Source organism: Phascolarctos cinereus, unplaced genomic scaffold (assembly GCF_003287225.1).
Source record: "Phascolarctos cinereus isolate Bilbo 61053 unplaced genomic scaffold, phaCin_HiC Scaffold_1;HRSCAF=81, whole genome shotgun sequence".
Lineage (NCBI taxonomy): Eukaryota > Metazoa > Chordata > Mammalia > Diprotodontia > Phascolarctidae > Phascolarctos > Phascolarctos cinereus.
The window spans coordinates 198,226,922-198,241,658 of record NW_027555514.1 but is presented as its reverse complement, the minus strand read 5'-3'; the positions used below and the strand labels follow the sequence as shown (position 1 = coordinate 198,241,658).

General features: G+C 35.6%; 1 protein-coding gene across 5 annotated transcripts in view; it reads right to left on the bottom strand.

The window, feature by feature from the left end:
* The window catches only part of LOC110218692 (aldo-keto reductase family 1 member C1-like), a 48,357-nt gene that overhangs the window by 10,553 nt on the left and 23,067 nt on the right, over positions 1-14,737 (bottom strand). For 2 of the 5 annotated variants that reach the window (XM_078156243.1, XM_021001533.2), the window contains one exon: positions 4,460-4,595. The exons of 1 other annotated variant lie outside the window; for it this stretch is intronic. In XM_078156243.1, the coding sequence (XP_078012369.1) occupies positions 4,475-4,595 (121 nt within the window). In that variant the 3' untranslated portion in view covers positions 4,460-4,474. Of the gene's footprint in view, positions 1-3,726; positions 4,268-4,459; positions 4,596-9,347; positions 12,942-14,737 lie in introns of those variants that run through there. 2 more of the 5 variants (XM_021001531.2, XM_021001532.2) reach the window with 2 other exon arrangements.

The window sequence follows — 14,737 nt, the reverse complement described above, 5'->3', positions numbered from 1 at the left end:
AAAGGGAGTCAGGACAGACTAGATGGGATGAGGAAATGCAGATTCAATATTTTGCAAGGAGCTCAGCAGACAAGTTATAATATCTACCTGAGGAAAACATTCTGAGAATTCCAACAAAAGGATTTCCAGGGCTCATATTACCCCTCTTGCCACATGTGCTCTCCAAACTTGAGACCACTTTTCCTTATTTACTGGTGGGAGACTATTACAGAAACAGGAGGAATCTTTTAACATTCTTTTCTAAAAATTTCAAGCTCCAAATTTTATCTCTCCTTCTACCACTCCCTTACCCATTGAGAAGGCAAGCAATATGATACCAGTTCAATTATACAAGTCATGCAAAACCTATGTCCATATTAGCCATATTGCAAAAAACAAAAAACAAACCAATAATAAAAAGCAAGAAACATAAAATGGAAAAGGGGACACTTCAATCTGCTCTAATATCTCTCTCTAGAAGTGGATAGTATTTTTTATCATGCTTCAGATCATTGTCTTGGATCATTATCTTGATTACTGTAATTAAGTCTTCCATAGTTGACCATAATTACAATTTTGCTGTTGTTGTTACTGTGTACTATGTTCTCCTGTTTCTGCTCACTTCACTCTACATCAGTTCATATAAGTCTTCCCAATATTACATTACAATTATATACCACAGATCCTACCTCCCTTCCCCAATTAATGGGCATCCCCTAAATTTCCAATCCTTTGTCATCACAGAAAGAACCTCTATAAATAATTTTGTACAAATACGTCTTTTTCCCTTTTCTTTGATCTTTTTCGGATACAGAGCTAGTAATGGTCTTTCTGGATGAAAGAGTATGCACAGTTTTATAGCTCTTTGGACATAGTTCCAAGTAATTCTCCAGAATGGTTGGGCCAGTTCACAACTTCACCAGCAGTGCATTAGTGTACCTATTTTTTTTCACATCAAGAGGAGATGTTTTATACCAATAGTACTGCCATAATAAATACTCAGTTTTTGGTACATTTTTTTATTTGAAACTTACATATAAAATAAGAAGAGAAAAAAGAAACAAACTTACATGTTAAAACTAAAATAATAAAAATAAGAGGGGGGAAGCATTGCCATGTGCACAGCAGAACATAAGAGAGGATTCAAAATATACAGCAATAAATTTCCATATCAAGAAAGCCTATACGATAACCACTATGCATTGTGTTGAGAGCTGTCCATCTTTTCTTTGCTTCCTTGTAAATTTTCTTCTCCTCTCTGATGTGCACTTTTTCCTTTGTTCTTTTTCCCCTTTTCTCCCCTCCACCCTAGAAGGCTAAAATTAAGCATGTATTTATTTACATATAGATATAGATATGTACACGTACATATACATATACATACATTTATACACACAAACATATATAGACATATACACACAAAGATATACATATATACATGTACACTCATATGCCTATGCAAATATACACTTACTTATACATACCTATACTTATATATGATAATCCTAGTCATATATAGACATATATATTTATATGCATCTATGTAGACTAAACTAATTTCTCCTCTGTTTTTCTGAGGTGGATAACCTCTTCCTTAATAAGTCCAAGTCTTTCTACATTTTTCCAAGTCCACCAACTCATCATTTCATACACCACAGCAATATTCCCACCTTATACTATCTAGTTGCTTTAAATAGTCCAAAACAACATTGATAAATTGGCTGACACATAATGCACTTTCCCTATTTTTCCCTTTTGATTAAATCTATTTTAGCCTTAACTTTGTCCAAGATTATGATTACTATCCCTGCTCCTTCTTCCTAAGAAATTCTATTCCTGATTTTTATTTTATGTTTGTGTGTATCTCTTATTTCCTAACCCTCCTGACTCCTTCCCCTGCTACCTTGCCCTTCTACCTACTCCCCCTTCAAGGATCCCTCCCTTATCCTCCCATTTCCATTAATCTAAACACCTGCCTATATCCACTGTTAACCTATTCCCTCACGCTCCCCACTAAAAATAACTCCCTCATCCTTTCCCTCTTCCCTGTCCTCTTAGCATTTTCTTTCTTTTTGAATTTAGAAGACTTTTATAATCTCTTCCATTTCTACTTTCCCTTCTTGTTCTAATGCTGCAGGACAATTTTCTTTAATTACTTCTTGTATTGTTGTATCAAGATTCTTTTTTTGATCATAGCTTTCAGGTAGAGCAATTATTCTTAAGTTTTTTTGATCTATTCTCCAGATCACTTGTTTTTCTTATGGGATATTTCATATTCTCTTCTAGTTTTTCATTCGTTATATTTTGTTTTATTATTTCGTGATCTCTTATAACTTCACTGGCTGGAGAGAGAGAGAGAGAGAGAAAGAGAGATCAACAGACAGACAGACAATCAGTCAGACAGAGACACAAATAAAGACAGAGACAAAGATATACTGTTTTCCTTTCTTTTTTTCTTTTTTTTTTGGCTTTGTAGTCCCTGTGCACAATGAGTGCTTAATATGTGCTTGTTGGTTTGAATTGAATTATATATTCTTTTCTCCTTGGACCCTCTGCAGCATTTGACAGTATTAATGACCTCTTGCATTTAACTCAGCAAACTATTAACTATTTCTTCATTAATTGTGAATTCATCTTTTTAATTTTTGATATTGGTAATTTGATTTTCCTTCTTTTAAAAAACTGAGTTAGTTTGCAATTTATTTATTTTGTTGGTGTTTTGAGGGGGAAAAAATGCTCCTAGTCTTTGTTTTATTTTTTACTTTCAATTTTGTTAGTCCTTTCTTTGATTTTTGAGATTTCTATTTTGGTATCTAATTGGAGATTTTTAATTTATTCAGTTTTCCAAGATTTTCTAGTTCTATGCTGAAGTCATTAATCCATTATTTTCCTTTTTCATTGATAAAATTGCATATAGAGACATTTTTTCCATAAGGACTGTTTTGGCTACATCCCCAAATTTTTAATTTATTGTCTTTTTGTAATTATCTTTAATAAAGAGAAGGGGAGAAGAAATATGTGTTTATATACTACCTAATAAGTGCCAGGCAGTATGCTATGTGCTTTATAAATATCTCATTTTATCCGCACAATAACCTTGCAAAGTAGGTGCTGTTATCTCCATTTTATAAATGAGAAAATTAAGGCAAATGTAAGTAAGTGACTTGCCCAGAGTTACACAGCTAGTAAGTATCTGAGACAAGATTGGAACTCAGGTCTTTCTGACTCCAGGCTGGTATTCTATCCACTGTGCCACCTTGCTGCCTCAATGAAATTAATGATTTTTTTTATGATTTGTTCTTCAATCTACCCATTCTTTAACACAAGTCCACAATTAAATAATTTTTTCATCAGAGTTCATTCAAGATATGTTTGTTTTTCTGAATGTGTTTGTGCACTTTTAATGCCCTAGTATATGCTCAACTTATGAAGGTACTATAAACAATGGAAATATATCATACCCCCTTTTATTTCCATTCAGTGATCCCCAGAGGCGCATTATACCTAAGTCTTCTAAAATTCTATTCAAGACTTGAACTTCTGATTTGTTTAGTTTTTGCTTTTATTCATCTAGGTCTGAGAGGAATAAACTGAGGTAGTGGACTTAGACACGTGTTGGGGAATTTCTCAGGCAAGAGGATATTGACTTTCCGGGAGTGTTTCATCCACCAGGATGACCTTGGACTAAAGGGCAAACTGAGTAACTAAACTAAATAGAAATGAGATTGGCACACTAGAAAAGACACATTATGGTGTGGGAAATCTTTATTGCATTGTGTGAACAGAGCCCTGTGGGGCTGAAATATCAAACCTGTTTTTTATAGAACAGATTATTTTTGCCTCAGGACTATAGGTTACACTGACTAGAAATCTTCTAGTGGAGGTAGATCCACAGATTGGTGTGAGGATGTGTCTTAATCTGGAAAGTGCTGAACACTCAACTGTTATTTCCTTGTTCCTTTTTTGAATCTATATAATCCTATAATATACTCAAGAAACCTGGGAAAGCAGACCACCTTTTTTCAACTCTTTCACCTGCTAGATGACTTGATAAACTTCACATTCTTTTTAGCTCTTAATTCCTTTCTGCCAAAAAGTTTTGATGTCAGAAGTGGGATCTCTGATGGTCAATTTGAGAAGTCCAAAGTTGTTGAGGGCCAGCTCTGAAGAGTCAGAGGACTCAGGCCAGCCCAGGTTTTCCCTGCAGTTTGTCCTCTATCCAATGGCTATGTAAACTCAGGATGTTGGCTCACCACCCCCCTGTACTGTCTTTTGAGAACAGGATAACCTGGGATATTACAAGGAAGCGAAAAGGAAAACACTTCTTATTATTTTGGGTGATGTTCCCATGAGAAATATACTCGTTGCAAATATGCTTGTTGTTGCCCTAGTTAAAAGATACATAAACCCTTTCCTTCAGATTAATAAACGGAGTTTGTTCTTTACATTTCCCACCTGGCCTGCATGAGTCTTTCTCTCCTCACACTCAGTTGGATTAGATTAGCATGGCCGTGGACACAGGCGCAAGCAACAAGTGGCACACAAACAGGGACCGGAAAGAGTGGCTTCCCCCGGCAGAGTGGTCCTGGATAAGGCGGGTTGTTTGGCCAACAGCCCTAGAAAAGGAGCTCTGGTCATCAAAAAAGGACGACTAAAAAGGTATAGCAATAATTTTCTATACATAAGTTTTTTCACCAGGTTTAGTGGGGATTAGAAGCACAGGTCGGGTGTGTGTGTTTTACTTTCACTTTGAATTGAAGTGCCTTGGGATATTCAGTTCACAGTGAAGGTGAAATTACATGGGCCAAGTAAGTGTGTAGAAAAATATAACTAGTTAAGATGGGACATAGTTCATCAGCAGAAAAGAGAGGGAGAATATTATTTGAAAGTGTTGAAATCATTAGTAAAAGACAGGGGATTGTTGATCACTTCTGGACAGTTGGTTGAATTCTTAGATACAGTGGAACAATGCTGTCCTTGGTTTCCCAAAGAAGGGATGATAAACATGGAAAAATGGGAAATAGTAGGTAAACAATTAAGTGAATATTATTGAAAATGCGGACCAGGTGCTTTTCTGGTGTCCACTTTCTCAATATGGAATATACTTAAAATATGTGTCCAAAAACCAGAAGAGTTGCCTTTGGCCATAAAAGTAATTAAGGTAGAAGCTTCTTGTGGTACTATGAAGGAGGAAGAAGTTGCAGAAATATTAATGAAAACAGAAATTAAGAATGAAATAAGTGATGAGGTAGCTGAAGTTTCAAAGCCCAATCCACACTCTCCATACCCTGGAGCTCCTCCAAGGTATTCAACCCAGCTAAATCTTTGTTGGGAGGAGGAAGACATTGTGATCAGAGCTGTAAGACAGGCTCAAGCAGCAGGACAACAGGTCCCTATAGAACTACAGATTGCTTTGCCTGTTATAGAAACCAAGACCTTAAGTAAAATTTTGGCTGCTTTCCATAACATCTGGAAAACCATGAAAACAAAAAATAAAATAAAATAAAAATGAATATTATTTGATTTGTGCAAGGAATTTCTAGCAAACCCCTCTGAGCTTTTGAATTTTCCCTGTTATTAGCATGTTATTTGCTCTCTGTGTGTCTATGTAGTGTGAGTGAGTGTCCTTGTGTGTAATCTGAAACCTTTTGCAGCCAAGTAGCTGGAATGTGGCCTTGTTTCTCTCCCCGTCTTCCCTCCCTGATAACAGCAACCTCAGAGGAGTGGGTGGATGGGAGAGACAAGGAGAGAAAAAATGCTTTATTCTTTATTATTTAGGTTATATGATTGGTAAAAGGCAAGTAGAGAAGGATCCTCAAAGTGTCGGGTCAGAATTAGAAAGGAATAAGATATGTGTTTTAAAGGGACTTTAATCAGAGTCCATTAGAGGGATAAGTAGATAGAGAAGGAAAGGCAAGAATTTTTAAGCACATGGGAATGAGAGAAGTATGGGTAGAAAGAAAGGCATAAGCTGTTTGCATGACCAGTGTGAGCAGGAAATTTGAGAGCAAAAGATTTGGAAAATTTTGGACAATTAATAAAAGAAATTCTGTATCCTTTTACATTCTGGACTCTGGCCAAAGTTTTGAGTGTAGATGGAAAGATAAGAAAAGAAAAAGTTGTTGGAAAATTTTCTCTTCCCCTCTTCCGTATTCAGCTTTGGCTGGGTTGTGGCACCCAACTCGGCCGGGGCTGGGGTGCGGGAGAGAGAACAAGAAAAAAGGAAAGGAAGGTGAATTTTTTCCCCTCAGATCAAAAAGGAAAGTTTTTATGTATTAGAACACAACCAAGAGATAATTTAGTTCATTCTAATTAGTAATGTGTTTCTTTTAGATTTTAAAAATCTAGTATTGTTTCTAATTGGTAAACTTTTGTATTGTTCTGTCAAGCAATTTTTCCTAATTTGGATGTTATTAAAATGTGAACTAAAAGAAGCTAAAGGATGGTGGAAGAACTGTGTAAAACCATTTAAATTATTTTATCAAGCCCTGTTAATCTTCTCTTATAATGTTTTATAACTGTCAATTAGAAAATCAGGTATTTTCATCTTTATCTGTAATTTAAAAACAGCTAAAAGTTAAAACAATTTGACTATCACTTATGAAAACTACCAGATTGTTAATTAAGTTATTTAAACTCACTGTTTTAATGTTAAAACCTAAAATTTTTAATTACTTAAGAGTGAAAAGGAGGGGCATAAGGCAATTCCCTTTACTTTGTAAACTTGTCAAGGTCCCTAGAAGCCATCTGTGTGGGCAAGGTCATCTGCCCTGAGAAAATAACTTGTTTGTGTTATAGAGTTCCTAAACAATTCATTTTGCTTACTGAGAAGTTGCAACTTAATGTACAATAGATAGAAATGATTTCTAATACTTGGCTTTTACACCAGAACAAGTTTAAATTTGAGGAAAAGGGATGTTAAGTGAAATCTCTTATATATGTGAGTCCTACTATATCTTTACTACTTATTACAATTCCATTGGAATAAAATTAACTGTATCTGGCTTTAAGCTATGATTAGTGAATGCTGCTTGAGGTAAAAAAACTCTTAGGACTATAACTAATTTTGTTTTGAGTTTCAATTTGAGTATAGTTGTCTCTATTAAATCAGTATCTGAAGTTTCCCCATCATGTTCCTTTAAGAAAGAATGTTTCCCACCATATGCCAAAATTTTGCTCGTAACACTATTAAACCTGTTAGGCAGAGATATCCTCAGACAAAAATTATTCATTATATGGATGATATACTTTGCATTTGTTCTACTACTTGCAAACTCTCCTTATTAATGCCTGAGCTTTAACAAGCCCTTCAGTCTCATAGCATTATAATTGCCCCTGAAAAGGTACAAATCACCTTTGCTTATTTTAGACATATTGTTTCACAGTCTGCAATTAGACCCCCAAAATATTACAAATTAGGCAAGATTCCTTAAAAAGTCTTAATCATTTCAAAAAATTTCTTGAAGATATTAATTAGCTTTAGCCTGCCCAGTAGATCACCACTAATCAATTATTTAATCTCTTTACCACCCTCAGACACCTCACCAAGAATATTTCCCCTTAATTTGTGGGGGTGCGATATTTTACATCAAAGGGGAACTGTTATTTTCTCCCACCCCCACCCCCGCCCTGTGCTTCTCCTATCCATAAAGCTGATAAAATACAATGGAAATCTGATAAACCTGTTTAGGTGGAACAGTGGCTTTTGAGAAAACAGAAGCTTTTTGCATTAAAACAATTAGTTGAACACCAACTTTTAGAAGGCTGCCACTTAACTTTTTATTAAGCTTTTATTGAGCTTTTTATTAACTATCTGCCAGTATAACCACCTTAATTGTAGAGAGGATAACATTTCATGACTATTTTTCTATAAATAAACTTCTGCAGTTTTAGAAACATAGTATAAAAAGAAAATAATTTTTTTGGAAAAGGCTGTTTCAAATGTATCACTTTTATTAACCCTCCTTCTTTTGCCATTAATCCCAGAAGTTTTTTCTCCCAAACTCATTTGACAAATGAATGTAACTTATATGCCTTCTTTTGTAAAACTTTCTTATATTCGTGTTATAATCGATACTTTTCTTCTTTCATTTTTGCTACTTTACAAGTAAGTGGAACAATTAAACATGTGATCAATCATATTTTACAAGCCTTCGCATTTAAGGGTGTACTTAAACAAATTAAAATAGATAATGCTCCTGCTTACATTAGCAAAACATTTTCTTCTTTTTATGCTTTTTATAACATTTCTCTGATCACAGGCATTCTACATAATTACAAACAAAGATATTAAAAAAATTCTTCTTAAAAAAAGGGGGAGTATCTGGGCTATTACCCTTCATCGACAATTGGCTATTGCTTTTTTAATAATATTAACAAAGATGGGTACACTCCAGCCAAGAAACATCTTGAGAAAAATAAACATCCAGAGGCACTGATCCATTACTAACAAGAGGACCAGAGTATGCTTGTATTTTTTCAGAAACCTTTGATAAACCTGTCTGGATACTGGATAAAAATGCCCAAGCGTGTACCACAACTCACAGCTCAAATGCAAAGTATGAGGATTTGGGGAAAGCACAGAAGGAGCCAATCTACAGTGACGAGTTGCCTTCCCACATGGAGTCAAGTGAAAGTTCCCTCTCACTGAGCCATGGAAGACTCCTGAACTTGTATTTTTAGCAATAGTAGCTTTACTTTCTGTTCAAGTGTATAATGTACAGAGTGCTCAGCACTAGACTTATTTTCCTTTTCCACCCTGGTTGTTACCCCTCACACATGTGGACAAATTGTGAAATATATATGCTAAGAACACCTGTATATTCGGAAGACAAGAATATCCCTTTCTCCACAACACAGCCAATGTGACAAGTACACTCGGATCTCTAGGATCCAGGACACCTATACGTTTTTCAAAATTTAGCAACAATATTGAACCCTGTCTTTTTCTTGTTACATCATTGTTTTATACCAGTTTGTCTAATGGATATGTAAATTTTACTCAATCTAATACTACTTTTGAATAGAATGTTACTTGTGTCAATTGTACTCTCAAACAGCGTATTGATAATAATGACTATATTGTACTTTCGTAGAACATCATCATTTGCTATTTTCCCTACTAACATCTCACATAAATAGTTCCAGAACTCTGGTGAACATGCTCCTCAAATTATTGCTTCCTCCTTAAGTCAATCAAATAATTTATTGGTCTCCTTATTACTGGTTTAATCATTGTTGCTTCTTTTATTGTATCTACTACTGTTTCATCTATTGTGCTAGAATCTGAAATTCAAACTGCACCCTTTGTAAATGACTTAGCAACAAAAATATATAAGCTTAGCACTTAAAACACTAGAAGCTATTGATAGAGATATATCACATAAAGTCGTTTTATTAGAGCAATCAATATTGTATTTAGGAGATGAGTTAGAAACCTTGAAAACAATGTTTATATTGAAATATGATTATTGCTATTCTTTTATTTGTGTGACTCCCTATGTGTGTTCAAATTTCACTAATGTGGCTATTTAAGAAATATTGAATAAGCTTCAGGGTGCGTGGCCCTCTGAAAATATTATGTGGGATATTAGCCAATTATCCAACATACAACATGAGATAGCTGATTCTCATTTTGATGGTACTGACCCTTGAGATATTGCAAACAAACTGTTAAATTGGATACATCAACTTAATCCTCTTAATAATGTATTGAGCTTCCTGTTGCATTTTCTACCTTGGTTATGTTTTGTATTAGTTTTATGTTTCCTTCTTCCCTTTTTTTTAAGATACCTTTGCCACATCTTAGGTGAGCTTCAGGCATCCCTTCATTATCTCAAGTTAGCACAGAAAAAAGGGGGAGATATTGAGGGCCACCTCTGAAGAGTCAAAGGATTCAGGCCAGCCCAGGTTTTCCTGTAGTTTGTCCTCTGTCCAATGGCTGTGTAAACTCAGGATGTTGGTTCACCACCCCGCTGTACTGTCTCTTGAGAACAGGATAACCTTGGAGATTACAAGGAAATTAGGAAACCCCGTGTTCTGACTCTTGAGAACAGGATAACCTTGGAGATTACATTGAAGTGAGAAGGAGTACACTTGTTGTTACTTAGGATGATGTTCCCATGAGAAATATACTCATTGTTACAAACATGCTTGTTGTCGCCCTAGTTAAAAGATATATAAACCCTTTGCCTCAGATTAATAAACGGAGTTTGTTCTTTACATCTCCGACCTGGCCCACATGATTTTTTTCTCTGCTCACACTCAGTCGGGTTAGATGAGACCATGGCCAAGAATGCAGGCACTCATGGCACACAGTAGGTCAGGACTGAGCTAGATGAGATCAATCTGTATAGTGAGGAACCTTAATAATCCAGTGGAATGCAATATTTGTTCCCTTGCTTGAACTCTATGTAATTCGGGGGGCATTAGGAGTCCTTACTACACCCTGACTCAGAATGTTCTGAGTAGGTTTAGAATAATCTTAGCTACCTTTGTCAGCAAATGAGTAGTCCTCTAAGATTGATTACCTAAGGACTCTTGAGGCAATGCTGCCATCTGTTAAATTTGGCCATTAATATTCTGTGTCAATCTTTGCCTATCTGTGTCTCCCTGCATTTTCAGCAACCCTACTGTGGCCATTAGAAAAAAACTGGATACTTGTGTCTGGTGGCAGCCACCCTGATATACTGGTGAGTATGACACTGTGATCCAGGACTCAAATGCAAAGGCCACCAGTTGAACCACATGACCTGTCCAGAGGCAATATTTTATCAGATATTTGTGTTGTGTCTTCCCATGTCCTAATGCCCTTTTAGTTGACTAAGTGACCTTGATAAATAGCTCGCTTTATATCAGCACTACACCTATTCACTAAGGATAACCCCAGGTTAATGATGGCAGGATCATTGTGTGTAAATTAGATAAACTGCTGACCAGGGTTGGGCGTTTATGGGCCAAACATCAGTACCCCTAGAGTAGAAAACCTCTTTTTTCCCACCTATGAGGTTCTCAGGAAAATGTGTTGTGTCATGTCTGGTGTATTTGTAGATTCTTCTACATTGGAAGATTTCTAAGGGGAAAACACAGCTGAGCAATAAAGTCTGCTGAAACAAATATGCAGAAAAGTAGTTTAGAATGGTCAGTGGGGAAGATTAATGAAGTTTCATACTTGAAACAGCTCTCCCAGCTTTCTATAATCTGATGCTAAACTCTCCTTCTCAATAACCAGAGATTTACTCCATTTCAGAGTTCCAGAGCAAGATAAGGTTTTAGGAATTTAAAAAGAAAAAGACAAAAAAACTTCAAGATACTTTCTGTCATTTCAGTAGTCAGATTGGGATTACAGAGATAAAGTTAGACAAATAAAGAAATGAAATATTTTTCTTGGTTTGTAAAAATTTATGGCATTATAAACTAATTGGACAACAAATTTGCAACTGAAATAAAATATCTTTACTGTAAATTTCAAAATTATAGTTTAAAGATTTTTGCAAATGCTGAGATATTTTTAAAAAGGAGATAAGAATGTGAAACTTCCGCTATAAATCTTTGGAATAGAGCTAATTTAAAATAGTGCTCTCCATAATTTGAGGTGCTGGCAGCTAATGGTCTTTGGGAAATTGAGATTTTGAATGAGATCATTTGTGATTGTAAATCCAAACTAAAGTATAATGTGACTCATTTAAAGGGAGATAATCATAATGTTTTACCCTCTATAGGTAGATCATATCCTAATGAAAGAACCATTTGATATTTGTCTTAAGGTTGTATACCTAGAAACTGCATAAATAAGAATTAAAAGTGTGATTGCACTACCCTGCTCTTTGGTGTAAAATACCAAATTGATAAGGCATGAAGTGATGTTTTATGTAAGATGATTCATAAATGCATTGAACCAAATTGATATTTGACTGGCAATAAGTTTAAACATCCATAATACTAGTTATGTTATTGTTAGACTTGCAAGTTGATTTTATAAAGAATACTTTGTATTTGATAGATTTAATATAATGATTCTTATTTGATGTACTGTTTGGCCATTAAATTATTAAAATCTTTAGAGTGCACCTGGAATAATGTGTATTGCAGTTACATCTTCTTTACTACAGACAAATCCCCAATTCAAAGATCGACTTTTGCCTTAGGAGTTACCTCAGATATGGATATTTCTCATCCTCAAGGCTTGCAGGGGCTAGTGTTCTTCTGGGTTTTGAGAGAACTATCATCTATTCATTATTTGTGTGTAATCATAGCATGTGATTGTTTTCTTAATATGTATATGTATGTATGTATGAATATGATTGGCTTTCTTCCATACCCCATAGTACTGGCAAATCTCATTCCAGAAGAGTTACAGAAATTACTGCATTCATGCTGTATACAAAAGTAGCTGTAATGAAATTGTAGAGAACTGAAGGGGACTGCCATTCCTAGGACAGCACATCTACACTACTATATGGATGGTGCAGTGAAGAAGTTTTCCATGAGAGTTGAGGAAATTAAGGAATTGAGTAGTTAGGATGCTGGAGGAGATATCAATATTGATATGTTGAAGTACTTCAAATAATGGTAAGATCTGAGGAAAGAGTAAGACTGTGAGCCAGATGCTAACTCTGATACAACCTCTCTGAGGGAAGGTTACCTTTTTGGAAAAAAGTGGATAATACTTTCACTACTGTATGGTAAACTTTGAAATGCTACATAAACGTGTACCATCATATCTGTCTTTGAGGGCAGGAAAGGCAGAGCTTATAATAGAACAACTGCCTTTAACCTATGCTTTGGTGTAGGTTTAGCCATGGTGCATGGCTTAACCATAATACTGGATTTAATTTCCATATAACCAACAGAATGCAAGCTACTCCTTTGAGAGAACTGTAGTGTCTCAGGGCCACAAATCTTCTGAATCAAAACTTCATTAATATTCATCATTAAAAGGATAGTTGGGAATGTCTTGGAATCTAAAAGGAGAGAAACATACATATACAGGTCTTATTCATTAAAGAAATCTCTCTAACACACCAACTCCAACAACTTCCCTTCTCCCAAACCCACCTCCTCAAATACACCCTTTCCCAAATTAAGAAATACAGTCTTTGTAGTGGTTTGTTTTCTTTGGCCCATGCATCTAACTACTGAATGAGGACTTAGGTATAGATCCCTCTTGCCTTGGATTCAGCAGGTTTTGTTCAGTTTCCTTAAACAGAAAGCATTTCTGAGACACAAGGAAAATAAATGGCTAGTATAATAGACCTAGAGTAGGATATGGCAAACGGCTGCAGTATCTTTGCCAAGAAAATCCCAAATGGGGTCACAAAGGGTCAAACATGACTGAATCACTAAATAGTAAACAAAAGATCCTGGCTCTGGAATCAGAAAACTTGGATACAACTTCTGGCTCTCAATTATTAGCTGTATGACTATAAGCAAATTACCAGAACGTCTCAGAAGCTCCATTTCCTCATTTTTTAAATGGAAAATAATATTTTTGGACAACATGCTTTACAGGGTTATTGCAACGTTCACTTGAGACTACGGGTGCAAAGGACTGCAACCATAAATCGCTATGTAAATGTCAGGTACTATCATTAAGAAGGGCCATATAATAAGGGGTATTGGGAAGGGTCTCATTTCGGAAACTGAAGCCAACAGAGGGGAAGTCACCTCCCTTGAGTCAAACTGGTAGTAAGTGGCAGAGAGAGGAATCAAAGCTAAAACTTAAGACTTAAAATTCAGCGCTCTTCCCATGATAATTGTCACATTGCCTCCCTACACCATGGCATACCTTTATCCATATCAATTCACAAAACAAGCTTTGCTCCCACAGCATAGAGGGAATTTTAGAGCAGGAACCAGTATCGTGGTGGACTTTGGCCAGGCTGTACTATGAACTCCATTAAATTCTGATTATTTGTATAGAATCAGATGGAGGAGACATTCCAAGGGCAATCAGTAGCATAGTAAATATTCCACTATGCAGCAAGTCAGTCAGTCAATAAGCATTTACTATGACTACCATATGTGAGACGCTGTGCTAAGCGATGAGGATGCAAAGAAAAGCAAAGGACAATCTCTGCCCTTGAAGAGTACACAACCTAATGGGGCAGACCACAAGCAAACATGTAAAACAAACTATATACAAGAAAGAATCAAAAGAGTGAAGGCACTGTAAATTTTTTGTACATTTTCCATTTTTTATGATCTCTTTGGGATACAGTTTTAGTAGTGGTATTGCTGGATCAAAGGGTATGCACAGTTTTATAGCCCTTTGGGCATAATTCCAAATTGTTTCCCAGAATGTTTGGATCAGTTCACAACTCCACCAGCAATGCATTAGTGTTATAATTTTCCCACACTTTCTTCATCATTTATCATTTTCCTTTTTGTCATATTAGTCAATCTGATAGGTGTAAGGTGGTACCTCAGAGTTGTTTTAATTTACATTCTCTAAGCAATAGTGATTTAGAGTATTGCTTTTTAAACTGTGGGTCATGACCCACAGTTTAAGAAGCATTGAAAGGGTTGAGAGTGAAAAAAAAAGTTTAAGAAGAATATGGATAGCTTTAATTTCTTCATCTGAAAACTGCCTGTTTATATCTTTTGACCATTTTTCAGTTAGGGAATGACTTGTATTCTTACAAATTTAAATCATTTCTCTATATATTTGAGAAGCGAAGCCTTTAAAGGATCTAAGACATTTCCAAAGGTCTCATGATGGAAAATGCTGTCTACATCCAGAGTAAGAACTATGGAGTTT